At 46.2% G+C, this 27,878-nt stretch overlaps 1 protein-coding gene across 6 annotated transcripts in view; it reads left to right on the forward strand.

The window, feature by feature from the left end:
- Positions 1 to 891: 891 nt before the first annotated feature.
- TUBE1 (tubulin epsilon 1) overlaps positions 892 to 27,878 on the forward strand; it is a 37,972-nt gene continuing 10,985 nt past the window's right edge. For 2 of the 6 annotated variants that reach the window (XR_015049429.1, XM_085846792.1), the window contains exons 1-9: positions 893 to 1,051; positions 1,184 to 1,257; positions 24,396 to 24,448; positions 24,849 to 24,915; positions 25,613 to 25,728; positions 25,820 to 25,941; positions 26,272 to 26,459; positions 26,705 to 26,859; positions 27,026 to 27,166. Coding sequence is in view for 5 of the 6 variants with exons in the window: in XM_085846792.1 (XP_085702918.1) it covers positions 1,027 to 1,051; positions 1,184 to 1,257; positions 24,396 to 24,448; positions 24,849 to 24,915; positions 25,613 to 25,728; positions 25,820 to 25,941; positions 26,272 to 26,459; positions 26,705 to 26,859; positions 27,026 to 27,166 (941 nt within the window). In the remaining variant the exon portion in view is untranslated. Of the gene's footprint in view, positions 1,052 to 1,072; positions 1,258 to 1,360; positions 1,504 to 1,545; positions 1,631 to 24,395; positions 24,449 to 24,848; positions 24,916 to 25,612; positions 25,729 to 25,819; positions 25,942 to 26,271; positions 26,460 to 26,704; positions 26,860 to 27,025; positions 27,167 to 27,878 lie in introns of those variants that run through there. The other 4 variants (XM_085846794.1, XM_085846796.1, XM_085846795.1 and 1 more) reach the window with 4 other exon arrangements.

Below are 27,878 nucleotides of genomic sequence, written 5' to 3' on the forward strand. Positions count from 1 at the left end.
TTATACAAAACTTTGCAATCAAGCTCAATCTTATGTATGTATGTATATATATATATATATATATATATATATATATATATATATATATATATATATATATATATATTGAAGTTTTTGTTTGTTTTGTTTGTTTGTTTGTTTGTTTGTTTGTTTGTTTGTTTGTTTGTTTGTTTGTCTGCACGCGATAATCTCCTGAAAGGTGAAAGATAGGAGGAAACCTCTGAAACAAAAAATGGTGTGACGGGCTCCAGGAAGGTTATGGGCTAGGTGGCGAGGCCCCTCGGCCGGGGGTGGGGGGTGTTTCCCCCTCACCGACCCCCTCCGGCGATGACTGCCGTGGCCCAAAAGGGAACTGATACTGGGCTCGAGTCAGACCTATGCACAGAAGATTAAATTCATTAAAAAAAAGAACCCCGGCAACGCCGGGTACATTCACCTAGTTTATACATGTACATATACTTAATTGTAGTAAAATGACGTGTCAACTATTGATCACTTTAGAAGCATGATAAATTTATTTATTATATTACCATCCTTATTTGAATGACAATACGCTTATTTTAATATCGAACGAAACTGGACAAGTAGCGTCAATCGCAGCAGTATTAAGGGCGGTGTATAATAGCAAAATTGCACCGGTTTAAATTTTCTCTCCCAATACGACACGAAATCCATTCGGTTTGGGAAATTATGCCTGACGTATAATCATTTAGTCGACGGGCAAACCGTCAATCCTCAAGCGAGATTGCAGCGCTTAAATGTTACTTACTTTTGAAGTACAATATATATATATATATATATTTTAATCATATTTCTTTTATTTTTACATTCTTCTTATCGCACGTTGTATCTTAAACTGAGATTAAAAATACGGCTTATATATTTAATTACTGTTGTCGTTTTTGAAAGCTCTGAAGTGCGAAAAATAAAATGTGACGTCACTATTATTGGCGGGAAACGCGTTTCAATTAGCTTTGGAGAAAGGAAGGAAGAAGAAAGAAAGAAGGAAATAAAGAGAAGGACGACATGTCACAGTCGATCGTCATTCAGGGTAAATCGCGTGAATTTTTTCGTGCGTCGTGCGACGGAATGTTTAATTAATTGTGCTCGGCAGGCAGTGCCGGCCCTTTCGGAGCACCTTGGCCGATTGAAGGAAACCAGAGTGTTCATGTTTATTTTTCAGTTGGCCAGTGTGGTAATCAGATCGGCTGCAGGTTCTGGGACTTGGTGCTTCGGGAACATGCTGCGTTGAACAAGGTATTTAGGGCTTGACGTCACGGAGTGCAAAAAAAAAAAAAATACACTTTTTATTAAATCTTCGGGTTCACCTGATAACGACTTGGTCGAGTTAACAAAACGTCACAAACTTTCGATGTACGTGGATCTTGATCGCACGTCATCGGGTCACCTGACTTCTGCTTCGCTGCTTTTGAATCGAGGTGCCACTCCAAGCTCTGCCAAGATAAACCGAACACGTGATTATCGTTACCTTCGCCACCGCAGGTGAAGGAGGTTATGTTTTCACCCCTGTCTGTTTGTGTGCAGGATATCTCAAAAAGTTGTGGACGGATCCGGATGAAACTTGGTGGACAGGTTGCGTGTGTGACGAGGCCGAACTGATTCGATTTTGGTGAAAATCCGAATCCGGATCTGGATATGAGAATTATTTAATTTTTAAAGTGATTCTTCACCATTGAGAGATGGGGCCAAAAACGATATGGTCCTGTACAGCATAATATTTCAAAAATGTATTTGGCCTGATATGTTCTCGTGGATCAGATATTGGAGGGTGGAGGTATGCGCTCTACCGAGTGCCCTTCTACTTGATGCGATATTTTTATGGGACACAGATGAGGTGCAACCCTCTGACAGATAAATAGTGAATAATTACATGTGCATTTCATACATTGTAACCTTATCATATAATGAATGCTGTGTTGTGGCGAATGTGTTCATATAGGGATCCAACGTGGAAGCAATCCATATCGGTACCGGGTATGTTCATCTCGGGCGGCATCACTGCGTTGCACCGTCGTGGCATTGACTGTATGCACGCGCGAATCTGAGCTTGGGGAATGGCATGTCACACTCGAATTGGTTCCTGTTCCCTCTCATCGAGGGTCTATGGTTGTCTTCGCATGGTTCAATCGTGACGATCAATGGTGTCCCAAATATGTTAATTTGGATTCAAATCCGGAGGGATGGTGGGCCAGGGTGTTGGCATTGACAAGAACATTCCTTGTTGGAATGGCCCTGTGAGCAGGAGCATTATCGTGCATAAAGATGATGACTGGACCGCATTGTTGAATGATAGGCAACACCTGTTGCTGCAAGAACTTAATGTATCGATCTGCCATCAGATTCCCATGGATAACAATCAAGTTGGTGCGAAAGGTTTCACCAATACCACCCCACATCTTGACACTTCCACATCCAGCATTTGTGGCTTCATGAACACAGACTGGGGCATATCGCTCATTGAAGACTCGTGTATGGCCAATATGCCCTTTTTTATCTTTTTCTTTTTTTTGTATACACTGTCGAGGCTCGTATGAGAGCTAACACATAGAACGTACAATAAGGGGAGCAGGAGACAAGAGGAGAGGGGTGGGGGTGGAGAGGGAAGGACAAAACAGAGACATGAGGAGATCTGTGGAAGGTAGAGGGATGGGGCTGGGTACACAGGGTAAACAAGATGGACACGATAGGGACTTTCAGGAAGGAGAGCAGGTAATGTGAAGGAGGTGGGTTTGGGGTGGATTTATAGGGGTCGAAAAAATCGTGGTTTTGGATGTGGGAAGATAAGAGATGGTGGTGAACAGCTGTTTTGAAGGCCTGGAGGGAAGAATGGGATTGAAGAGAGTGTGGGAGTTTGTTCCATAGGTGGGGAAAAAGAGGAATGAAAGAGTGAAGGTGAGCAGTGATTCTTGATTTTGGTAGGTTTACCAGAAAGGAGTTGCTGGTGGAACTTGAGCGCCCTGCCAAAATATGGGAGGGACATATCTCAGAGCAGGGGGGTGGTAAGGTTGGAGAGTAGATGGTAAGAGACAGAAAGACCACTAACCCACCTGCGGTGAGAGAGTGAGAAACCAATAGACTCGGCCTCATCGCAGGAGATACCAATGATCCTAAATGCCTTGGTTTCCACAGCGTGAAGCCGAGAAAAGTGAGAGGCGGGAGCACCAGTCCAGAGGGGAGAGCAGTACTCCATCAGACTGCAGATGAAAGCTTTGTATGTGGTCAGGAGCTCATGGGTGTCAAGGAAGGACTTTGCACGATGCAGGATTCCCAGTCGATCTGTTTTTGCACCTTTTTTATGCAGAACATTAATATTTACTGATTTCCAAGCAGATGGCAGATGACGAGCAAATGAGAGGGTGAATAGAACAGAGAGAGGGTGGGCAAGAGCAGCAGAGCAGGTTTTTAGGACACGTGGGCTGATGCCGCCCGGACTGGTTGCAGAATCTGAGTCGAGGTTTGACAGCAAGCTCTCCACCTTGTCAGGAGAAAAGGACACATAGTCCAGGGACAGCTGGGTACAACTGGGTAAGGTGGGTACAGAAAGCAACAGGTTTGGGATACAAGATTTGAAAAGGAGAAACAGGAGAGAAACCTGGATTTGTCACTGAACATAACACTTGCCCATTGCCTACGTCTCCATCTGACATGCTGAACTGACCACTGCAACAATGCTTTAAATGTGTCATGGTGCAAGTCTCAGACTCGGAACAGGATGACGAGCACGGATCCCTGCATCACGAGATGCCTCAAAGATGGTGTTGACACTTATCCTGCGAGGTCCAGGGAATGTGTTTGCAGTACTCTGCTCAGTTTGAAACCAATTGCTTAGATGAGTCATGCGACCGCATTGCAATGAGTAGGACATCTACTTCTTAGCGTATCTTTTTTTGACCCAGTGGCTTGATAACGTTTTCTGGGGTCAGAAATGGTTCCTCTCCTCATGTTAAAGAGCCTTTCCACATGGCTAATGGAAGAAATGCCTTAAAGGTGTCCAATAATTAGATTTTTCTCAATTTCTGACAGACATGGCATTGTAATGGATTGTTAAAGAACGTATTCGGTGTTTTTTTTCGATGATCTACACACTGGTGTCTCGGACAGACTGTTTTGAATTTGTTCAAAATACCTCGTGTCATCTCCAAAAACCTAAGCGTGCACAACTTGCATGTGCTGAACGATTATTGCTGGAGCTAACTACAATGGTACTCAGTAGAGCGCATACCTCCATCAGGCTGAACAGTTTACATTTTGTATCCCACTGATGGGCTGGATCAGAACCAAATTCTAATCGGCTTGTTTTTGTCACATACCCAACTCATCCACCAAGTGTAGTCATCATCCGTCCATAACTTTTTGAGATATCATTCTATATAACATTTTTCACTTTCTCTCAATGGGGAAGAATCACTTTTAAAAATTCTAGTATCCGGATCCAGATCTTCACCAAAATTTAATCATTTCATCCATGTGACACACTTAACATGTCCAAGTTTTGTCAGAATCCATTCACAACCTTTTGAGATATCCTGCTCACAGACATACAGACAGACAGCCAAGCCGGTAGGCGGACATGGGTAGTCGACTACCTAATAGAACCTGACGTGATGGGCCCGTTCGATGGGGAATGACCTGAGGATTAAGCACAAGAAAATTCATGATTCTAGCTTGAAGGGTTAATGCTGCACATTGTTTTTTCGTTAAAATACCCCCACATTTAGAGGTTTTTCGGCCGTTGCTAGGCAACGGAGGGGTATATAGCAACGGTTCTTTCTCACACATAACTCGGACATACCATGAACCTATCATACCAGTTTCATGTATATCTGACTCATAGTCTCTGAGATATAACGAACTTCGTTTTTTTATTGTTTTCGACCAGGGTTCATTCAAAGTCTATCTTCTCCGACAGTTTTCATAGGATCTGGCTGGAAATGTTTGACAATATGGCTGAATGTACTGCACACGGTCGCTCGTGGCCCGATTTTTGATTTTCGAAAAAATAATTTTTTTTTAATGATTTTTCAAAAATTTCAAAGTCCCGTTGCTAGGCAACGGTGGTGTCCATAGCAACGGTTCTCATTTGCACACAACTTGGTCATGGTATGAACCTACCAACCAAGTTTCATCGAAATCGCCATTGTATTAACGGACCACTGGACCAAACAGACAGACAGACAGACAGACAGACAGACAGACAGACAGACAGACAGACAGACAGACAGACAGACAGACAGACAGACAGACAAGCCAGTAGGCGGACATGGGTAGTCAATCTCATCGAATTTTGTCGTTTTTCAGCCGATACTAGCCAACAACAGCGTCCATAGCAACGGTTCTTTCTCACACATAACTAGGACATACCATGAACCTACCATACCAGTTTCATGTATATCTGACTCGTAGTCTCTGAGATATCACGAGCTTCGTTTTTTTTATTGTTTTCGACCAGGGTTCATTCAAAGTCTATCTTCTCCGACAGTTTTCATAGGATCCGGCTGGAAATTTTTGACAATATGGCTGAATGTACTGCCCACAGTCACTCGTGGCCCGATTATTTTTTTTTGATTTTCGAAAAAATTAATTTTTGAGATTTTTTTTTGAAAATTTCAAATGTCCGTTGCTAGGCAACGGATGGGTCCATAGCAACGGTTCTCATTTGCACACAACTAGGTTGGTATGAACCTACCAACCAATTTTCATCGAAATCGCCATTGTATTAACGGAGCACTGGACCGAACAGACATACATACAGACAGACAGACAGACAAACATATCGACGGAAATACTGATAATAAGGGTAGACTAGATTTACTACCCTTATTATCAACGGAAATACTGATAAGGGTAGAAAAAAAATCTCTCTTTTTCGACTACCCAACACTGGTGAAAGCATAACGTCCATACACCTGCGGTGGCAGAGGTAGTTACATTACATGGAAACTAGCACTCAGGTGTTCTGCACATCCCTCATGCCAAAAAGTCACTTGGAATAAACACTGGAACAGTCCTTGAACAATTACATTAACATGTTTTACATGTTCTGTGTTTTTTTATGGTGGAGAGTGTGGATCCAAAATTTCCTGAATTCCCAATTTTCCTAAAATCTGGAAATCGATTTTACAGCTACTCAATACGACTCAAATGCACTTGTACTTAAATACAAGGACATTGCACTCGTACTCCGGTTCATGCTCTCACAATGTCCCACTTGGATTTCCTCAACTCGCTGTTTGGCTTACCTGCCTTTTCTCATGCCCTTACACCTGATCCAGAATATGGCTGCCAGGCACTTAACGTTGATCTTATCACCCCAATTCTCAAAATACTTCACTGGCTTCGAGAATGTCAACAGATATTTTTATAATATTGTGGGTAACCTTTAAATATATGCATAAATTTGTTCCCGCCTACATTTCGAACCTTTAAGCACACATTCTACTGGGTCATTCCGTGCCAACTCACCGAAGAGTCCCCAGGTCACCTCAGATTTTGCTGGAAAAATTCGTAAATGTAGATCTATATGGCACTACCCACCACACAAAAGATTAGCTTTCAATTCATTATAGTTTAAAAAAATATCTATCTCTAGAGACCTTTGAAATTTGGCCCTAAAAATGCCAAATGTGAAAAACGCATTTTTTTCAAACTTCAGTGGCTTATAATTTTATAATGGACTCCTCTGGAAAGCTAATATTGCAAATATTTACTAATTGGCATCCAAATTTTTCAATTATGGCATCAGATAACTTCTGGGATGCATATTTCTCACTCTATTACTGTAGGAAGCTAGAAATGGCTTTTTGGCCAAAATGAGCTAAAATAAGGTGAAACTATAGGAGCCCTCCTGAAAATATGGAACAATTTAGAATTTTTTTCCTCAAAACACAGTGATTATAGGGTCATTATCTATTCATAGATACATTTTTGCTGGGATAATATAGTGTTGCGGATTCGCGCCCGCCGGCGTGCGAGCGGCCACGTAACTCGAATCGCGTCGCCCACCGGACGGACAATCCCGTCGTGACCCTCTTGGACTAACGCCGGGAACTAGTCATGGGTGGGCCTTTCGGCCTCACCACGATCGTGCCAATTGGCCCCCCGCGTGGGATAGGGTTGCTCGCCAAATTCGACCTACCTAAGTACCCACACGGAGGGTAGACCGGGCGATCGCACCTCGCCGCAGGTCGACTTCGGACACGGGCCACTTTAAGCGACCCGTTCCGTACTATCGGGATAACCGAGCGGTGTTATCGTCAACCTCGACGGTTCGATTAATTATTGGGCGTATTTAGCCCACGACCAACCCTTTACGTGAAGTAAGATGGAGATTCAATAAAGGAAAAGACGAAGCGAAACGGGAAAAACAGTTCAACATAAAGCACATTTATTCCGCAGCAAACGGAAAGCACACATATACAATTATACACCAAAAGAAAATGTAAAAGTAGAAGAAGCACGACAATTCTGCACAAAAAGCAAATGTAAAAGTGACACGACAATTCTGCACAAAAAGCAAATGTAAAAGTGACACGACAATTCTGCACAAAAAGCAAATGTAAAAGAGAAACACAATGCAGATCTACTACCGACTACCGAGCACACGGCAACACTTATACAGTTTTACTTCACAGACGGCGCCGACAACACATATACTCAAAGCAAAAGAAAAAGGGACCACCCTCAACGATGAGGGGGGCAGACGGGCCTGGGGCCGAGACCGCGTCGAGCCTACCCGTCTGGTGATGAGCCGCAAAATGGCGGTGGCGCCCCGACTCCGCGGGCCTCGCTGGCACTGCCTGGAAATGGGGTGGGAACGGGGCCCCCTTCTCACACTATCTCAGCGCGGGGGGAAAAAGGAGGGGGTTGTTGATGCTCGGGGGAATGAGGATATCTCGCTGGCTCAGGTCCCGCGACGAGCGTCTCCACCGCGACCTCGGTCGCGTTACCGGCCTCCCCTCTCCGCAGCTCCCCGACTCTGACACGAGTGCCCTCTCGACTGCCTTCGCCGCCGCCACCTCTCCAACTCTCCACTCTTCTCAGCTCCGTCCAACTGCTTTCTCTGACTCTTCTCTTCTCAACTCTCCTTGACTGACTGCTTACTCCGACTCTTCCCAACTCAACTGCCTTTTTGGCGAGCGAACGCGGCCCTTTATAGCCCCCGTGGCTTCGCTCCTTCACCTTCGACCCTTTACCTCTGGCTGGCTCCCCATTGGACAGAGGAAAAGTGGGCGTGAATCGTTTTTGATCCGATTTCTCGGAAAGGCTGGTGTTTTTGCACCCGCTGCTCGGTGCGCGCCCTGCACGAGGTCCAGGATCGGTGCCCACAAGCGGCGCGGGAATGGCGGTGATGCGATGGTTGCGAGAGCGAGATGTGACGGCAAGGGTCGTGGCTGTTGTTGTGAAGCGGCGTTGCGGTTGGTGGTTGTTGTGTGATGGCTGTTGAGACGTGGTTGGTGGTGGTTGTGGTGGTAGTAATGGCGGCTGGTCCAAAATAAAGATAGTAAAAGAAAAACGGCTATCTAAAAGGGTCGCAGCCCGCATGAATGACATTTATTCCCTCTAAACAACGGGTTTGGGCCTAACTACACATATACTTACAGAGATATCTCACCTAAGGGACCTGAATGGTGGTTTGCGAATTTCGTCAACCACAACACTACCCCCTCCCCTTTTTACAGACTCGTCCCGAGTCGTCAAATTTTCGTGTGCCATCATGTGTAGTTTTCCCCTAGTACATTTTACCGAAGGATCCCTGAGTGCGACATTCATGGTATTCGTGTCCCCAAAATAAATAACCTGAGGGCTGAGTAACTACCTAAACAAACCCACTCACACGGACGACTTAAATAAAATTGCCGGCGCTAAGACAGACATGCCGGGGGCGCACTCATATTTACAGTACATCTTACCTTAACTTACAAAATTTACACTAAACCATGGCCCAGGATCAATGGACTCTGCAAAAAGAAAGCAGTTAGCAGGGAGCCAGGCTGCTCGCATGCAGTCTCTGGCTCAAACAATGCAGGTGACAGGGAACGTGGCCGGCTGCTCACTCGCAGTCCAAGGCCTTCCCTTTTTAACTGAACGCAGTGAACCACAACGGTGCATGGGCTGCACAAACGCAGTCTCCGTGCCAGCTCAAGTGGCACACGCAATGAACACAACGGATGGATGGATGGACACAAACATGGTGTACGGGCCGCCACTGCAGGCCCGTGTTGTAGCTGCCAACAGGGCAGTTCTCGCAGCTTGCAAACTGTTGCTTTCTGATCCTGGCGCACATGGCAATGAACAGGGGGGGGGGGCAAAGCAAAAATTGAACGGGGCTGGTGAACAGGGCAGTGGGCATGGCATGGCAAAGGTGATCAGGCAAACACAGCCTGCAGAACAAGGCCGCTGCAGGCAAACACAGCCGGCAGACGAACTGGCCGGCACAGGCCTTGAAGCACAGCAGCTGCAGACAATCCGACCGGCACAGGCCTTGCAGCACAGCAGCTGCAGACAATCCGACCGGCACAGGCCTTGCAGCACAGCAGCTGCAGACGATCCGGCCGGCACAGGCCTTGCAGCACAGCAGCTGCCGATGAAGTGGGCCGGCCTCTGCCTTGCAGCAACGCAGCCAGCAGATGAAGCTGGCCAGCCTTTGCCGTTTGGTGGAGGGAGTGCGGTGGTGCTGGCCACTCGGAAGGCGGGCTCGGACCTACCCTACGGTCTCCCTCCCAACCTATCGCCTTTGCCTGTCACTGTCTATACCCACTCCCTTAATTTGTCAAACCCAAATTTAGCCCCAACTTATTTTTTTATTTTTACTTCCCCACTATAAATCGTCCCCTAACCCCCTGTACTGTCCTTGTTCGGCTAACCTATCCTGTCACCCAGCCTACTCCCAACCCCTACGTTCCCTTCCCGGAGGGGAACAAGGGAGAGCTAGCGTCCTGTGTCGAGGCCCAATTCAAGCCTCAGGATGGCCTCCCCAGACTTCAGCGATCTATAACACAAAGTGGGTCCAGCGGCCCACAACGAGAGCGAGGGGATGGATGGTGCGGAGGGGTACACTTCCTAATCTACCCTATCCATTAACTGTTAAACTACCCCGGGGCTTTCAACAAGCGCCTCTCGCTTAAACTATTGGTTCTAACAACCCAGATTCCCGTCGCCTGTGTTGGTGTCCTCACAATTTCGGGCCTCGCCCCCCAATTTTCTCTCCGTGCCCTCACACGGTCTCATGGCTGGGACGCGTGGCTCCCTTTGGCAGGCACGACCCTCTGCCGAATCTCCCGCTATGGCACCCCCGGGCACTACACTGCCTCCGAGCCTACCAGCTCCCTGACACCGGGGAGTGCCCCCCATGGCACCTCCCCTGAAACGCACACGTGGCAGGCTGGCTTCCCAGGCCCCTTTCCGAGGGTCACCCGTGCCCACAACGCTGCCCACGCGGCTAATGGCGCCCCGGGCCCCCGCACCAAGCAGGCGCACCCGTGCCCACTACGCTATCCCGGCCCCCCATGGGCCCTTGGCCTACCACGGCCGACTAGCCTGGTGCCCGGGGTACCCACTCAGCGATACTCACCTTTCGCAGCCACGCTCCCAGCCCGTCAACAGGGCTCCTGCACCCCTCCAAACGGGTTTCGAGCCTACATTCACACCAACAACAAAACGACCTCCATTTTGTAAATTTGACTAACCCCCTAACTCACTCTACACTGACCCCGGGGTCCCTTGGGCGGGAGTCACTCCTCCCCCCAATCACTCATCGCACCATGCAGTCCCCATTCGCTCCATACACACAGACCCGCTGGCCTCACTCACTCACCAAGCACATGCTTCCACTTCACTCACCAACAACTCTTCAACACACACACCACTGAACTCTGCCATCCTTCTAACTACCTCCCCTAACTAACTCGTGCTCCCACGTCGTCCCTTAAACTAGTAGCACGTTCCTTTTAACCTACGTAGCTAAGCTACGTCCCCACTACACATTCACTGTCTGTCACTGTCTTCAGATGTCCCAAAAATCACTTTCCCAACCTAAATCTGCTACAATCCCTCTAACTAATCCATTCCACGGACTCCATGAGGACTTACCCCTGCCCCATGAAGTCGGTCTAACTAAGCTATCCCTTCCCCCTAACTAGTTTCACCCTGTTCCCTGGTAAGGGGGTCTTCCACCCCTTGCCCGGGAATCCTGTGCACCCGAAAGTGAGGCTTGCTTTTTTTTTTCACATGCGCAGCACCAGTGCGGCAACTCACAGCTCGCGCACTTTGCACCTGCCCGTGACGTCATGCAGCTGCACGTGTACCTTGGACGGTGCCATCCGGCAGGGATACCCCTCCCGCCGGATTCCAACCCCACGTGCAGCCATGACGTCACCGTGCGCATAAAAAAAAAACACAAGCCCCACGTCTCGAGGGGTTCCCCACGCGAACACATGTGCTCTGCCCGTTGGAGCTTCACACACACGCCCGCGTAGAGAACCCGTCCGGTCCAAATCCATAATCCTGCCTAAACTTTGTCCGTCCGCGGGATCGGCAAATCCACCGCGTGCGTTTCCGGACCGGGACTTCACTCTCGCAAGCGAGCACGTGGGGGCCTCGTGCGTTGCACAGCACGGACCTCGTGCTCGCTGCTGGGTGAACCCGGCACGGTCCCCGAAACAACTACAGCCGCTACTCGGCTTTCTTTCCTCTGTCGCAGTCTCCGTCTCCATTCCACACACGCACTCCCGCGTGTTACGACGCTAACACACCTCACCATTAAACTCACACCGGGAGACGCGGCTGCATGTTCACACATGCCGACCGACATCTCCCTCACATACAGCGACCTTGCACACGGCTGTCTCTCTCACACTCACGGTCTCCCTTGCACTCGGCCGTTCACTCACGCATGCCACCTCCCTCGCACACGTGGCTCCACTCACTCGCGGCCTTCCACTCACTCGTGCCATTTCCCTCACACAAACCATACTACTCGCACACGCGGGGGCACTCATCCGCGGTGCCTCACTCATACACCGTGCCTCACTCACACACGCGGGGGCACTCATCCGCGGTGCCTCACTCATACATCGTGCCTCACTCACACACGCGGGGGCACTCATCCGCGGTGCCTCATCCACACACGGCGTGCTGGGAAGCACGCCCTTCTGCACACTTACCACCACACCACTCACACACGGGGTCGCTTCCACACACGGGGTCTTTTTCACCCACCCGGTCGCTCTCACACACGCCTTTGGACCCGCGCTATGCGTGCGTTGCAGCACGCATTTCGCCACACTCGTGAACACACACCTCGACACCACACACACCGGGACAACCACACTGGGGATTCGTGTCCCCACAAGGGTCTCCGGGGCCTCTATACCCCCCAAGCTTTCCGTGCACCTGTCCACAGCACCCGTCCCCTCAACCTCGCAAAACACGACCGAACCCACCTGGTCGTGATTTGCCTCAAAGGGGCATACTCCCTCCCCTCGTTCCTGGAGGAGGCCATCCAGCTGCTCGCACCGGGTCTCTACCCAGTCCGCGACCTCACCCCCATTATCCTCCACTACCTCCGTGTGTGTGTGTGTGTGCGTCACTGACCCCGTCTTCATCGTGTAGTCTTCCCTCTATCGTTCCCATCTCCCGTGTCTCTGCCAACTCAGTCACCTCTTCACCCTTTACCTCCCTTGTCTCAACTAATATTTCCGTCTCTTCCCTTGTTATCTCCCTCGTGCACGTCTCCGTCACCCCAATTAGTTTTTCCCTCTCGGTTACCGTCACTTTTTCCGTCACGACCCTCGCCCAACACGTCCCCCGAATTATTTTTTCCTTACCCGCCTCCACCGCGGGCCCGACAGCCGTTGCACTCCCTCCCAGCTCGTTCGCTCCCACACGTGGCGTCGCCATTTTGAGCTCCCCGGTTACTGCCTTCATGCCCACCTGCAGGCTTCGGCCCATGTTCTGCGTCTCACCCCGCAGCTCTTTCATTCCTTCCTTCATTCCTTGCGCATTTGTTTACATATTCGTTTTCATGCGTTTTATTTCGTTTGTGAATGTATCCATCTTCGTTTTCACTTCGTTCATATTTGTATCCATTTTTGCCAGCATGGCGAATAGCTGGGCCATGTCGGGTGCGCTTGGGTGAGCCGATTCGGCCAGGATCGGGAGGTTTTGGCGGAGGGGGGGTGGGGAGGTGTCATACACCGCTGCCGCCGCCGCACCTATTTCGGGCTCTGGGTTCAGTTGGACGAGTTCGTGTTCCTGCACAACCAACATTTCCTGCTCGGGGTTTTCATCCTGGACCATGGATTCTACACATTCTACATCCATTTCTAATACCCCCGCCTCCCGCTCGCCTTGAGACGCCATCTTATTTCTCGTAAAGGGTTAATTTAAATCGCTCGTAATTTGGAGGGAATCGGGGTCGCTTCTCTCACCCCTGGACCGATTCCCGTGAATTTAGCTGGAGACAGGAGAGCCCGTTTTCCCGTTCTCCGATACCAGTGCCGCGAGGAGGGCGATGAGTTTATATCCCACTCCTGACACCAGTGTTGCGGATTCGCGCCCGCCGGCGTGCGAGCGGCCACGTAACTCGAATCGCGGCACGTCGCCCACCGGACGGACAATCCCGTCGTGACCCTCTCGGACTAACGCCGGGAACTAGTCACGGGTGGGCCTTTCGGCCTCATCACGATCGTGCCAATCGGCCCCCCGCGTGGGATAGGGTTGCTCGCCAAATTCGACCTACCTAAGTACCCACACGGAGGGTAGACCGGGCGATCGCACCTCGCCGCAGGTCAACTTCGGACACGGGCCACTTTAAGCGAGCCGTTCCGTACTATCGGGATAACCGAGCGGTGTTATCGTCAACCTCGACGGTTCGATTAATTATTGGGCGTATTTAGCCCACGACCAACCCTTTACGTGAAGTAAGATGGAGATTCAATAAAGGAAAAGACGAAGCGAAACGGGAAAAACAGTTCAACATAAAGCACATTTATTCCGCGGCAAACGGAAAGCACACATATACAATTTTTCACCAAAAGCAAATGTAAAAGTAGAAGAAGCACGACAATTCTGCACAAAAAGGAAATGTAAAAGTGACACGACAATTCTGCACAAAAAGCAAATGTAAAAGTGACACGACAATTCTGCACAAAAAGCAAATGTAAAAGAGAAACACAATGCAGATCTACTACCGACTACCGAGCACACGGCAACACTTATACAGTTTTACTTCACAGACGGCGCCGACAACACATATACTCAAAGCAAAAGAAAAAGGGACCACCCTCAACGATGAGGGGGGCAGACGGGCCTGGGGCCGAGACCGCGTCGAGCCTACCCGTCTGGTGATGAGCCGCAAAATGGCGGTGGCGCCCGACTCCGCGGGCCTCGCTGGCACTGCCTGGAAATGGGGTGGGAACGGGGCCCCCTTCTCACACTATCTCAGCGCGGGGGGAAACAGGAGGGGGTTGTTGATGCTCGGGGGAATGAGGATATCTCGCTGGCTCGGGTCCCGCGACGAGCGTCTCCACCGCGACCTCGGTCGCGTTACCGGCCTCCCCTCTCCGCAGCTCCCCGACTCTGACACGAGCGCCCTCTCGACTGCCTTCGCCGCCGCCACCTCTCCAACTCTCCACTCTTCTCAGCTCCGTCCAACTGCTTTCTCTGACTCTTCTCTTCTCAGCTCTCCTTGACTGACTGCTTACTCCGACTCTTCACAACTCAACTGCCTTTTTGGCGAGCGAACGCGGCCCTTTATAGCCCCCGTGGCTTCGCTCCTTCACCTTCGACCCTTTACCTCTGGCTGGCTCCCCATTGGACAGAGGAAAAGTGGGCGTGAATGCTTTTTGATCCGCGAATCTGCATATAGCGATTATACTCCGACGCACCTGGAGGCAGGGCCAAATCGCCCCATGCTCGCTGATAGGACGGAACAGAAGTGGGCGTGAATCGTTTTTGATCCGATTTCTCGGAAAGGCTGGTGTTTTTGCACCCGCTGCTCAGTGCGCGCCCTGCACGAGGTCCAGGATCGGTGCCCACAAGCGGCGCGGGAATGGCGGTGATGCGATGGTTGCGAGAGCGAGATGTGACGGCAAGGGTCGTGGCTGTTGTTGTGAAGCGGCGTTGCGGTTGGTGGTTGTTGTGTGATGGCTGTTGAGACGTGGTTGTGGTGGTAGTAATGGCGGCTGGTCCAAAATAAAGATAGTAAAAGAAAAACGGCTATCTAAAAGGGTCGCAGCCCGCATGAATGACATTTATTCCCTCTAAACAACGGGTTTGGGCCTAACTACACATATACTTACAGAGATATCTCACCTAGGGGACCTGAATGGTGGTTTGCGAATTTCGTCAACCACAACAATAGTTAGGTGATGAATTATAAAAGTTTTAACATTGGCCCTTGCCTCCGAGGGCTCTAAAATGGACCAATTTTGTCCCCTGGTTTGACCATGTGGCTAGGGGTTTAGGATCTTAATTTTTTTTCTAAGGATTGCCTCATATAAGATGTGTCTACTGACCGAATAATTTTATCTAACGCCCATGGCTTCATAGTAAAATAAATTTTTATTTACATGCACGTTTTTAATAATTATTCACTTTTTTCATATTCAGAAGTTTATAAATCGTAAATGGAACTATCCAGGAAAGAGTTACTGCAGAATTTTATAAACTGGTAGACAAAATTTTAGATTGTGGCATCAGAATGTCTCTAGAAAGCACATACTCCTAGTTTTAGGAAGCCAAATATGGCAATTTGGCCCACTTCATACAAAACAAGGTGAACTTGCAGGGGTACGCTTGAGGCTAAGTTATGCTTCTTATTAGACATTAGTGATAAGGATGTTATTTATTCATAAATACATGCTAATGATTACTTTCGTAAGTGATTGCAAATTATAAATTAAAACAAATTTGATTTGTTGAGTAGCAGCTTTTTTATTTACAGATATACAGAGACAATGAATATTAGTAATTTTTAAGTAATTCCTAATCTCCATGAAATCAATTCTTGTGACTTCTCCAAAGTAGCAACTTGTTTTAGCCCAACCTTCCTTGTATAATACGTCTTGTGACACTCCTGGTCTAATTTGGTTCCAACAGTGTATCTACTTGTCAAACTTGTGCCACTGGGCCCAGGTTTTTCTGCATCCATTTCCTTTGTTTCTTCCTCCTCTTTGTTCTACAAACAAACAGACAAACAGACAGACAGGTTGACTGTGCTGCCCCCAGTGTTGTGACAGACCATTACTCCATCTAGTGGTGTATGTCATAACTAATGACTTCAAATAGAGATCTGTAGGACATGTTTTTTAAATTAAAACCCAAGCATATGTTTGGATTATCATTACAAGAATTTATTTTTGAATAAAAAATGTACTTGTAATTATTAATTTATGAGAAGAATAATCTAAGTTGTTACATAACCTCAGTTAATGCCCCCTGCATATTCACCATTTTTGGTCAAAGTGGCATTTTCAACTTCCTACAGATAGAAACGTATGCATTTATCAGGCATTCTGATAACAGATCCTTAAATTTCATATGCCAGTTTATAATGCTAAGTTGTTCCATAGAATGCTAATTTCATATGCTAAGTTGTTCCATATTTTCAGGAGGGCTACTATTATATAGTTTCACCTTATTTTAGCTCGTTTTGGCCCAAAAGCAATTTTTAGCTTCCTATAGAGTGAGAAATATGCATCCCAGAAGCTATCTGATGCCATAATTGAAAAATTTGGATGCCAATTAGTAAATATTTGCAATATCAACTTTCTCGAGGAGTCCATTATAAAACTAGAGGGGGAGCACTCGGCAGAGTGCAAAACCTCTGCTGCCAATACTGCTGGGTCACTCAAGTGAACCTTATATCTTATTCATTAAATATGATGTCAACAGTGCTGACAGTTATAGTTCTTTTCTCCAACATTTTTTGGGGGGGCGGGGGGGTTGGAAATCACTTAAAACATGTAGAAATGCAAAAAAATAGAAATCGAAATTTTGTTGAAAAAAAAAAAGTTGCAAAAATTTTTTTTTCTCTAACAATTTCTTTTTTTTGGGGGGGGGGGTTGAAAATCACTTAAAACATGTAGAAATGCAAAAAAAAAAAATTTCTAAATTTTATTTTGGGGGGGGTGGGGACCAAGTCCAAAATCTAATGGCATGATCCTTGGACCATACCTAACTCCCCCACCAAGTTTCGTCGAAATCCGTCGAGGAGTTTTTCCGTAATACTGTTCACAAACAAACAAATAAACAGAAAGGGGTGAAAACGGTAACCTCCGATCTTCGATTGGGGAGGTTAATTATAAGCCCCTGAAGTTGAAAAAAAATACGTTTTTCACATTTGGCATTTTTAGGGCCAAATTTCAAAGGTCTCTAGAGATAGATATTTTTTAAACTATGAGGAATTGAAAGCTAATCTTTTGCATGGTGGGTAGAGCCATATAGATCTACATTTAAGAATTTTTCCAGCAAAATCTGAGGAGGTGACTTGGGGAGGTTTTTGAAATTTAGGTGAGTTGGCACGGAATGACCCGACTTCAACAAGAAAGTTGCAGTCCATTAGTCTAACAACGAGAATCTCCTGGTAAATCCTCCAATGAGGATAGACTTTTAGTAATCAAGCTATCCTTTGAGTGGTTCCTCAATTGTGATACACTCTGCCTTTTGAAATTTGCACAATCTCATAAATTCCTGTTTTTAAAATCTCTTAAATTGCACTTTTTTAATGCAATGTTGAGGCTCGTAGAGGAGCGACAACACAGAATGGATGTATAGAATGAAATAACTAGAAAGAGAAGGGGGGTGGGGAGCACACCGATAGCAGGATTAAGGGAGAAAAGAGAGGGACACCTGGAGAAATGAGGGCAAGGGGACGATACATTGGGTCAACAAGATGGATTGGGTGAACACAAACTCCCAATCACATAAGTGGAAGGAAAGGGTTGGGCTTGAGCAGGGTTAATGGAGGTAGAAAAGATCATGATGGTGGATGACCTGAGATGATGGTGCACAGCTGTCTTGAAACCCTGGATGGAAGAATGAGATTGAAGAGACTGAAGAAGTTGGTTCAACAGGCATGAAAAATGAATGAAAGAGTGGAGGTGAGTCGTGAGTCTGGATTTTGAGCGTTTCTCCAGAGAGGCAAGAGTGGTTACTGGCAGACCACCTGCACGCCGCATAAATCTGGGAAGGTGGAGTGGGGGAGGGGGGAGGGAGGATTTGACCAGTTTTTCACAAAAATTAAGAGGTTAAAACATTGACCCCCCCCTTCATTTTGGGGGGGGGGGAAATAACAAGGTGCAAATTTTCTTCCGGTCCTGGTTCCCTGGGATGCTTCGGGTCCCGATTCTGCTATTTGTTCACGAGGGATGGTACATGACATGGGGTTGATCAGTTGCTATAAGTCTTGTACGATCTTGTACGAGAGAGACGCTGATGCGCTTTTCTGTAAAACATACGACTGGCTGAGGTCGACACGGGACACTGGGAACCAGCTCAGGTTTGTAGAGACGGCCTGTGTGTACCTATAGCTTTGCCTTGGTTTTTGGCCAGGAATGTGTGGGGAAACAAAACGCCACTTGGGGAGAGCTTGACCAATTTTTCTCATCCTCCCAACGTTCCTCGGAAAGTGACCTGTGGAGCCCGCTGCTCCGAGTGGCATTGGGCCTCTTCTCATCCTATTTCGCCTTCTCTTTTTATGCCAAAGGGCAATTTAGATCCACAGTTTTAATACAAAATTATAGTATATGATCAAGACCACAAAGCAGCAGCTTGTAATCCCGGTGGTCATGTGTTTCAGTCGATTATAGTCCCGGTGTTATTCCATTTTATGGCATAGATTCAGCACCTACGGCACAAGGTATTAAAGGAACACATTTCATAGATATGCTTTTCCCAAAGTAGTTTATTTACCCGTCAAGATGTATAAGAATCTTTGGTATCTTTTCTCTATTCTGTATATGTTTTGACTTCTACCTGGAGCAAAGTACTGGCTGCACAATCATGAAGGACCCCTGTAATCCACTTGCCTCTCATTTTTAGATTACCAGGAAACTAAGTACAATACACCTGGGTTTCTCGATCAGTATGAGCATCCTACTGGCACACAGCAGACCGTAACTGACAAATATTGAGTGGTTTTGCCCCGGTTATCAACAGCAAAAGACAGGTTGGCTTGATCGGCAATGTGGCAGTGTAGATTATGCCAGGTGATTGGATGATGTCAAATGCACAAGGTGGACAGGTTTAAAAAGTGGTGATTTTAGGACATTCACTTGGATTACAAATTAGTTGTTGTGGGTCACATGACCCACTGACATCATGAGAGGAAATGCATAATGAATCCTTTTGGTTTTAGCTGCAGTTGTAATCATCCAGTATAAAGCTCGACATTCATGCAGTTTCATGGGACCTTCATGGTGGTCAGAGACCAGCGTGGGTCTGACCAAATGAGCCAAAGCTGATAAGCCTATGAAACCATCACTGTAATCAAATGTTGATTTTAAAATGATTTTTTTTTTTTGCTGTTGGTTTGTGGAACATCCAAACTTTTACACAGCAAAAAACAGCAATAGCAAAGGATGATTAAACATGTCACCCTTGGTAAATATATTATCATGTTATTTTCTCTGTGTCATAATGCCTTGTCTAAGCTCCCTCGGAGCTCATGACACCAAACACAGGAAGGAAATGGATTTGCTACATTTTTCAAATACTGTAATTAAGCCTCCCCTTTATAGGATATTGGCTGTATCAATTTCCGAGCTGTATCTCAGAGTCGGCTGGGACTTTCAGAATGAAATTTTGCATTACTAATGTGAATAGAGAGTATGTGGGGTTAAGGTAAATTATTTTGACCTTGACCAAATTTTTAAGTTCACCTCCCCCACCTAAGACAATTGTATACATTTCACCATAACTCAACTAAAGTTTGTCCGATCGGAACAAAATTGCCCTATCCAGATAGGCAAGAGCACGGTGCATTTACGATTATTTTACATCATACCCCTCTGGGTTAAAGGTCAAGGTCTTACACCACTTGGAGTACTAAAAAACACCAATTAGGTTTTTCTCCCTTTTTTTCTGCCAATTTCCGAGCTGTACCTTGAATCAGGCTGAAACTTTCAGAATGAAATTTTGCATCAAAGATTGTGGTTTGACATAATTTTAAAGTCATGACCCAATTATAAACATTTTAACATTTTTCACCATAATTCAACTAATGTTTGTCCGATTGGAACAAAATTACGCTCCCTAGATAGCCTACAGCAAGACGCATTTAATATTAATTTACAACATACCCCTCCGAGTTAAAGGTCAAGGTCAAACGGCAGTCCGAATAAAATAATGCGGTCACGATCAAATGGCAGTCTGAACAAAAAATCATTTATCAAAAAAATTAATTTTGCCAATGCAGAATCTCAAAGACTGCTTGGCCTTCAAAGATGTTCTTGCATCATAATTGTGTCTGCACTGAAGTTGTGCACCTGATATTTGATTCGTGTCCTTGACCTACTTTTTTTTGGATTGTGACCTAAATAACAAAATGCACCTTTTTGATCATAACTTGAATAATTTTCCTCTGATTTTCATGATGTTGTGTTTTATGGATAGATTGTAGATGGGGACACATTTCCTTAATATACATTCTATCCATAAATGTTGAAGGTCAAGGTCATATAGCGGTCTCAACAAAATATGCCATCGTGGGCCAAGGGTAAGTCACGGGAGATCGCCAACGGTAAGGCACGGAAGGTTTACCCTTGGTGATCAGTTTGTGATCGCAGATATTTAGTTATACCAGTACGTGGCCGTATGTGCAAAAAAAAAAAAAAAAAAAAAACACCTTTCAAACCGCGAACCAGAAACAACCACACAGGCCGTTCCTTCGCTCTCGCGTGCCCGTACGTGCAACACCCCCCCCCCCCCCAAAAGAAAAAAACTTTCACACCGCGAGCCAGAAACAATCACACAGGCCATTCCTTCGATCTCGTAAACGACGACTGGATTGGGGTATTGTGTTTATCTATAAATGCGCATAAGAAATCGAGAAATTATTAGAATACATTGTCATCACCATCCGGAAATAGTGCGTGCCCGTACGGAATGTTCACATGCATTCCACGAATTATCGCTTTCATTGAAGTAACAACTGCTTTGATACTTCCACACACACAGTTAATTAAAATCAAGTTTACCTCCCTGTCTTTGCTTGCCATGACATTCGCTGCCATTGACCATTGCCACTCCTACGCCACGGTAACTAAGGCACCGATCGATCCCCATCGTAACCGGCACGGCAAGTGACGTCATCGTCGGCCGGCCACGCATCGGCCGACGCGAAGTTAAGTCCTCACTGTCCGGAAGTTCGCATATCGCAGTAACAATTATTCGCAATTTAGTTTTAATGGCCAATTATTCAATTAGCGCCAACGTATTTTGCCTTTTCGCAATGTCATCACAAGGAAAAACACAAAGAGAAGAGGAGAAAAAAAAATAAAAAACGTACATGCAAAAAAAACCAAAAAACTTTCAAACAACCACACAGCCTGTTCCTTGACTGGATTGGGGCATTGTGTTTATAAATGCGAATAAGAAATCGAGAAATTATTAGAATACACATAGTCATCACTCTCTGGAAGTCCGTACGTTGTAATATAACCTGTAATGGGGAACGAGGCTGAGCTTCCCTTCCCCCATCGACCACGCCCACGCAACAACGTGTCTTGTCATTGGTTTGGTAAATAAATGGCCATAACTTGGGAAGCACTTGTCCGATTAATATCAAACCTTTAAAAGGCACATCCTCAGGTCCCCAGCAATATATTTGGCAAGTTTCAATTAGATTGAACCAGAAGTTGTCGAGAAACAGCGGACACGGACACACACACGGACACACACGGACACACACACACGGACACACACACACGGACACACACACACGGGGACACACACACGGGGACACACACACGGGGACACACACACGGGGACACACACACGGGGACACACACACGGGGACACACACACGGACACACACACGGACACACACACGGACACACACACGGACACACACACGGACACACACACACGGACACACACACACAGACGCACACACAGACACACACAGATTGCTGGAACTATAGATAGATATAGTACAGGGTCTCAAAAGTCATGGATGATACCGTGTTGAAAAGCAATGCCTCATATTCTGTTTCTCCAAAACAAGTAAAGATATTTGAATGAAACAAAGATACTAACATCAATCTTTATTCTACCTTGGTGCATATTAACTTTTTGACATAATCACCACTGCGGTTCATACATTTCTGCAAACGTTCAAGGAGATTTGTGATCAATCCCATCACAATCGAACTCTGCATCCTGCTCACCAGCATTTCACAGCGGCTTTGACGTCGTCATCGGAAGAAAACTGTTTTCCATGAAGCAGGGTCTGGTGACTTATCGATATTCCGGTTATATCAGTATAATTTTTTTATATTGATATACCGATATTCCGAAAAACTTGGTATGAAAAAAAATCAGTATATCTACCAAAAGAAAATCTGTTTCATACTTGTCTGGTTATGTGAAAAGCAAATTTTATACAAAATAGAGTACAGGGGGTCCCCAGGTTACAAAGGGATTTGGTTCTGAACAATCAGGTCAGGTCAAGTATGGGAGCATGTGCCGGAGCAGCGCGTCACTTTCCACCAGCACTCCAGGGGCCAACGTTTGGCCATCCCCCAGGCAGATGCCTGGCCCAACCCCATCTCCTTGAGATGCCGATCAACCTGCTGCAACCACGAGGAACGTGGTCGGCCCATTGGCCTCCTCCACTCACGAGGCTCCCTCACTGAGAGAATCTGGTGAGCAGGATCAGCGTCAGGAAAACGAGCCACATGTCCATACAGCCACAGCTGATGCTCACAATCATTCGTACAGTAAGTAAAACGATTGGCCGTTCACTCAGTGTTGTGCAGCGCACGATCAGTGGTATCAGCACACGAGTGGGGTCTACTCACCCGGTGATCTCCAGTCAGTCATCCCAACTCTTCTCATCTCTAGCATTTCATGCTTCACAACACTGACAATATTTTGCTGCCTTGTGCCATCTTGACTAATGTAGACAGAGAGATGTAGTGTCAGAATCACAAAATTTCACACCTAGTGGTGGGAATAAGTAACTAATGTGCGGACTGCCCTTTTTTTCATTCGGATATCTTTACCTGTTTTGGAGAAACTGAATAGTGGACATTATTACCTTCGCAAACTTTGTTGCGAAGGTTATGTTTTGGTCGCTGTGTATTTATTTATTTATTTATTTGTGAATATGTGTGTTTGTTTGTTATTCGCATAACTCCAAAAGTATTGAACTGAATCGCAGCAAATTTGGTGGGATGATTGGTTATTATCCCAGGACCATTTGATTAGATTTTGGGAGCGATCGGGTCAAAGGTCAAGGTCATGAAAAGGTCAAAATCGTCGTCTTACCATAGCGCGGTCAATTTGTATCCAATTTGCATGCAACTAATGCCAAAATGTTCAGAATTAAATGCCCCATCTTGTGATATGTGACATGGCACAATAACGTAATAACCCTTATTAGCGGTTGGGATTCAAAGTTCAGGGGGGGTCACAACATTGCAAAATGTGTGGTTTTAGTCATAACACGGTCAATTCTTATCCGATTTGCATGAAACCAACACCAAAATGTTTGACTGTTCTGTTCCCCACACCCTAATACCAATTACAAAATTAAGAGTACAAAGGTCAAGGTCGAGGTCATGAAAAGGTCAAAATCGTCATTTTTGTACAATGAATGTTTGTTTGTTCACAATAAATAACTTATTTAGAAAAACAGAAACTCGTGTGTGCTAAATGCCCCTAAAATGCCAGAAAATAATATCTTATAATGTGACCAGTTGTCATCAGATTGACTTGACACCGACACCCAAAAAGGTCAGGGAGTTCTTACAGAAATTGTACAATGTACGTGAATCAGTGTCAAACAGCAGGAAATTTAATGTTTTTAAGCCATCATAACACATATGAGATGGCAGATGTGGTATGGGATTAAATACCCTCACAATCAACGGTTTCTGGGGGGGGGGGATGTCTCGTTGGCGAAGGTATGCGCTCTACTGAGTGCCCATTCTAGTTTTTCAACATGTCCTCATATAATTAGCATTGTATGTGTATTCACAATGCCTAGTACATCTTAGGAACTCCCCCCCCACAACCGCCTCCATTTACCCTTATCCTAACTCTACTCATAAATATGTCATTACCCCTACCATTGCCTAATACATCACCCTTGTCACTTGCTTGCTTCGCAACGGCTGCTGAAACCCCTCTCGTCCGTGCATTTGTTTCAGAAAGGAACTTATGATGAAGCCCTGAGCAGTTTTTTCAGGAACGTGGACCCACGGTATGGAGGGTTGTGCATGTGGGTTATCAAGTCCCATGTGGGAGTAAAATGCCAAACATTTCAGGGAATATGGGAATTAATTGCCCGTTTTGTGTATGCCTATGTGCAAACGGCAAGGAGATGATGGTTCCAGTGATGAAATGGTAGCACCACCAGGCGTGTTTTACAACAGCGTAGATGCTTTCCTGATGAACTGGAACGGCCCGTATATTGCTTCGATTGCGATGTCAACATGTTTATGGGTACACGAGGGCTTTGATTATAATGTTTTTGATTGCTGAAGCTCAAAGACAATTCCATGGTTTCCAGCTGGCCGCCTTTCCAAGCCGGCACTCTGGAAAATAATCCTTAGGGGCTTCACATATGTTGAACTGAAGGATTTTATTTGCATATTTGGCAGAGGTGGCAAGCATTGCGCTGAGGTTATTGGAGGAAGAAATTCCAAAATATGCTATTTGAAGGCTCGGGTAAGTAAAATTTCTATTATTTTTAGCTCGTTTTTTTGCATACCGCATCGAGGCTCATGGAGAAGCAGTTTATTTTACAGGGGCTTCTTCTGAGCTGAACTGTAACATTTATCAGTGCCAGTCCTGTGGATTATAAAGGATTCACAACTTTAAGGTAAGGTGTTGACCAAAGTTGGAGGTGACCCAAAGGCTCCTCTTTCACTGGCTTCTACCACTTGGGTATGCCGCTGTTATCCACATATTAACTGTTGTTGATCTCTTACTCCCAGCATACTGGTTACTCGTATTGCCATCCTTGAAAGGATGACAGGCTGAGTCGACCTGTTTAGTGTTTTTTGGCCCAGCTATAGTTTGAACTTGGGACCCGAAGATCTCAAGCCAACCGCCAACCACCAACCACCATGTGGCATAATAAAAATTATTGATGTAGAAATACCTGGCTGATATGATTGACCCCATGTAAAATTGTTTGGAAGATTATTCCAGCAAATATCCCTTAAGATTTCTTGAATAATATGTTGGCCGTATTCGACGGGTGAGAATATTATGTAAGGACCACGTGATGCAGGTTTCACTGCAATGCAAAGTGCTTCAATTAAAGTCACGAGCTTACTGTTTTGTTTTTTATTTTACCAATTAATGAGAGCAGTTCACCGTGTCCCAACACTTCCATTGGTGATGGCATGCCTCATTCCAGGCCGTGCTGGTTGATATGGAGGAGGGTGTCGTGAACCATTTGGTGCAAAGTCCACTTGGCGAGATATTTGACCAGAAATGCACGATCACAGACATGTCCGGCTCGGGAAACAACTGGTGCGTGCAGCAGTCACATCTGAGATGGCCATGGTAGTTTGCAAGGTGAATTTGTACCAAATAAATGGTTAACTTATTTTTCTTCTTGTAGGGCTGTTGGGCATGAAGTGTATGGGCCTCGGCACCGCGAGGAGATTTTACAGAAGGTGCGCGCATCGGTGGAGCTTTGTGACAGCCTGCAATGTTTCTTCCTCATCCATTCCATGGGAGGAGGTAGTGCTAGAAATTAGTATTGAGAAAGGATATTCATTTTTTTTTTGTCTGTACTTATTTCATAATAGTCCTCCCCCGAGTCACCTTGCCCCTCCCTCTCTGCGACTGACATCTGCAACAGGCATCCATTCTAAAAAAAATTACGTGTTTTCCAGTATAACTTCCTTTGTCTTGGTCACATGTTCATTCACCTGAGCATCTGCACCAGAGCTGATCGTAAAACGTGCAATTTCAAATGAATAATGTTCAGTATACTGAACAAGAGTACTGACATTTGCTTGCGCGTGGAGAAGGTAGTTTTTGAATATACTGTCTCCATGTCTGACGCAGGGACTGGAGCAGGTCTCGGAACGTACATCCTTAGCCTACTTGAGGAAAACTTTCCCTTGGTTTACCGCTTCGTCATCGCCGTCTATCCCTCCACCGATGACGACGTCGTGACTTCCCCGTATAACAGCGTGCTGGCGATGCGCGAGCTCACGGAGCATGCACACTGCGTAATACCTGTGGAAAACCAGGTGATGCTTCCACACAAAATGTTTTTTGATTGTTGCATTCATCACTTGGTCATTTGTGGAAATGACCAAGGAACTGGATACTTTTGCATGCTCACGTCATGTGACCACTGGATATCATTTATAAAAAGGTGAAGTCCAAATGTTCAAATACTTATTCATATCCACCTGATGAGCGTGACATGATTACCACGTGCACACATGAACTGCATTATATTCAAATTGATATCAGTAATCTTTGGCAACAGGCATTGATTGACATTGTGAACAAGATTGGCCGGGCAGCAGGGACAGGGAGCAGGCAGTCGGTTGTGACTGAGAGCCGAGGCTGCTTGCTGCCGAACCCAAAGGCATTTGACACGATGAATAACATTGTTGCCAATCTTCTGCTCAATATGACAAGGTGAACAGGCTGAAGTTTCCTGATGCATGTGCCGGATCGGTATATCCCTCGACTCGGAACTCTTCAGACATGGCAGTCAGCTGCTTATCCACTCTGTCTGTTGCAGTTTCCTTTTGAAAGAAATTGATGGTTCACAGCAATGTTTCTCTTTATATCCATGTGGTAGTTCTGCAAGGTTCGAGGGCTCCTTGAATGTTGACCTCAGTGAAATCACCATGAACCTGGTTCCATTTCCACGTCTCCACTACCTCGTTTCGAGCATGGCTCCGCTGTATGCCCTGGCAGATGTGAACATGCCTCCAAGGAGGTAGGAAGTGTTGATTGTGAGGTTTTATCACTGCACAAGGTGGCCAGATCAGGCCAGATCAAATCTGTGACTTGCTAGAGGTGCCTTGTAAACCTGTACTCACCTGTTTCATGGTCTGGTTGTCAGCGACTAAACTGTCTCTCCCACCAGGTTTCCTGGTGAGGAGTGTGTATGGATATGAACACCTAGCGGTACTAAAAACAAAACCTGTCAAAGGATGGAGGAGCTCCTTGTGAGCCAACAGACATTTATATCAGGTGCCCAACAGTGTCTGCGGATGTCCTCCTGCAGTTGGTTACCTCGATCTAGGAGTTTGATGGCAGGATTTGCACTCCAGCCACCATAAAACACTTCATTCCGTAACATACACAAAAACACAAATAAAACTAAGAAAAACTCATTCCGTAGAAGTACCACCTGTGCAGATGCCTTTCACAGGACAGCTCAGCGGATGACGGCATTGGGGGAAAGACTTCGGGGAATAATAGGAGGAAAACTTTCTGGGTCAGGTTGTGGTGGTGTGTCGAGGTGTTGCTGAGGGGTCGTCCATCAGACGGCGGTCTCCTCGTGTTTACTTGAGGCGGTCCTTTTGGGTGGGTACCTGGAATGTCTTCACTGTAAGAGAGGATGATCACCTATCTCTGCTGTCATTTGAGGTTCAGAGATCAGATCGTGGTGAGATCATAGTGGGTCATTACACCTACTACTGGTC

Source organism: Eptatretus burgeri, chromosome 11 (genome assembly GCF_056783735.1).
Source record: "Eptatretus burgeri isolate ZD-2024b chromosome 11, Ebu_testis_v1, whole genome shotgun sequence".
Classification (NCBI taxonomy): domain Eukaryota; kingdom Metazoa; phylum Chordata; class Myxini; order Myxiniformes; family Myxinidae; genus Eptatretus; species Eptatretus burgeri.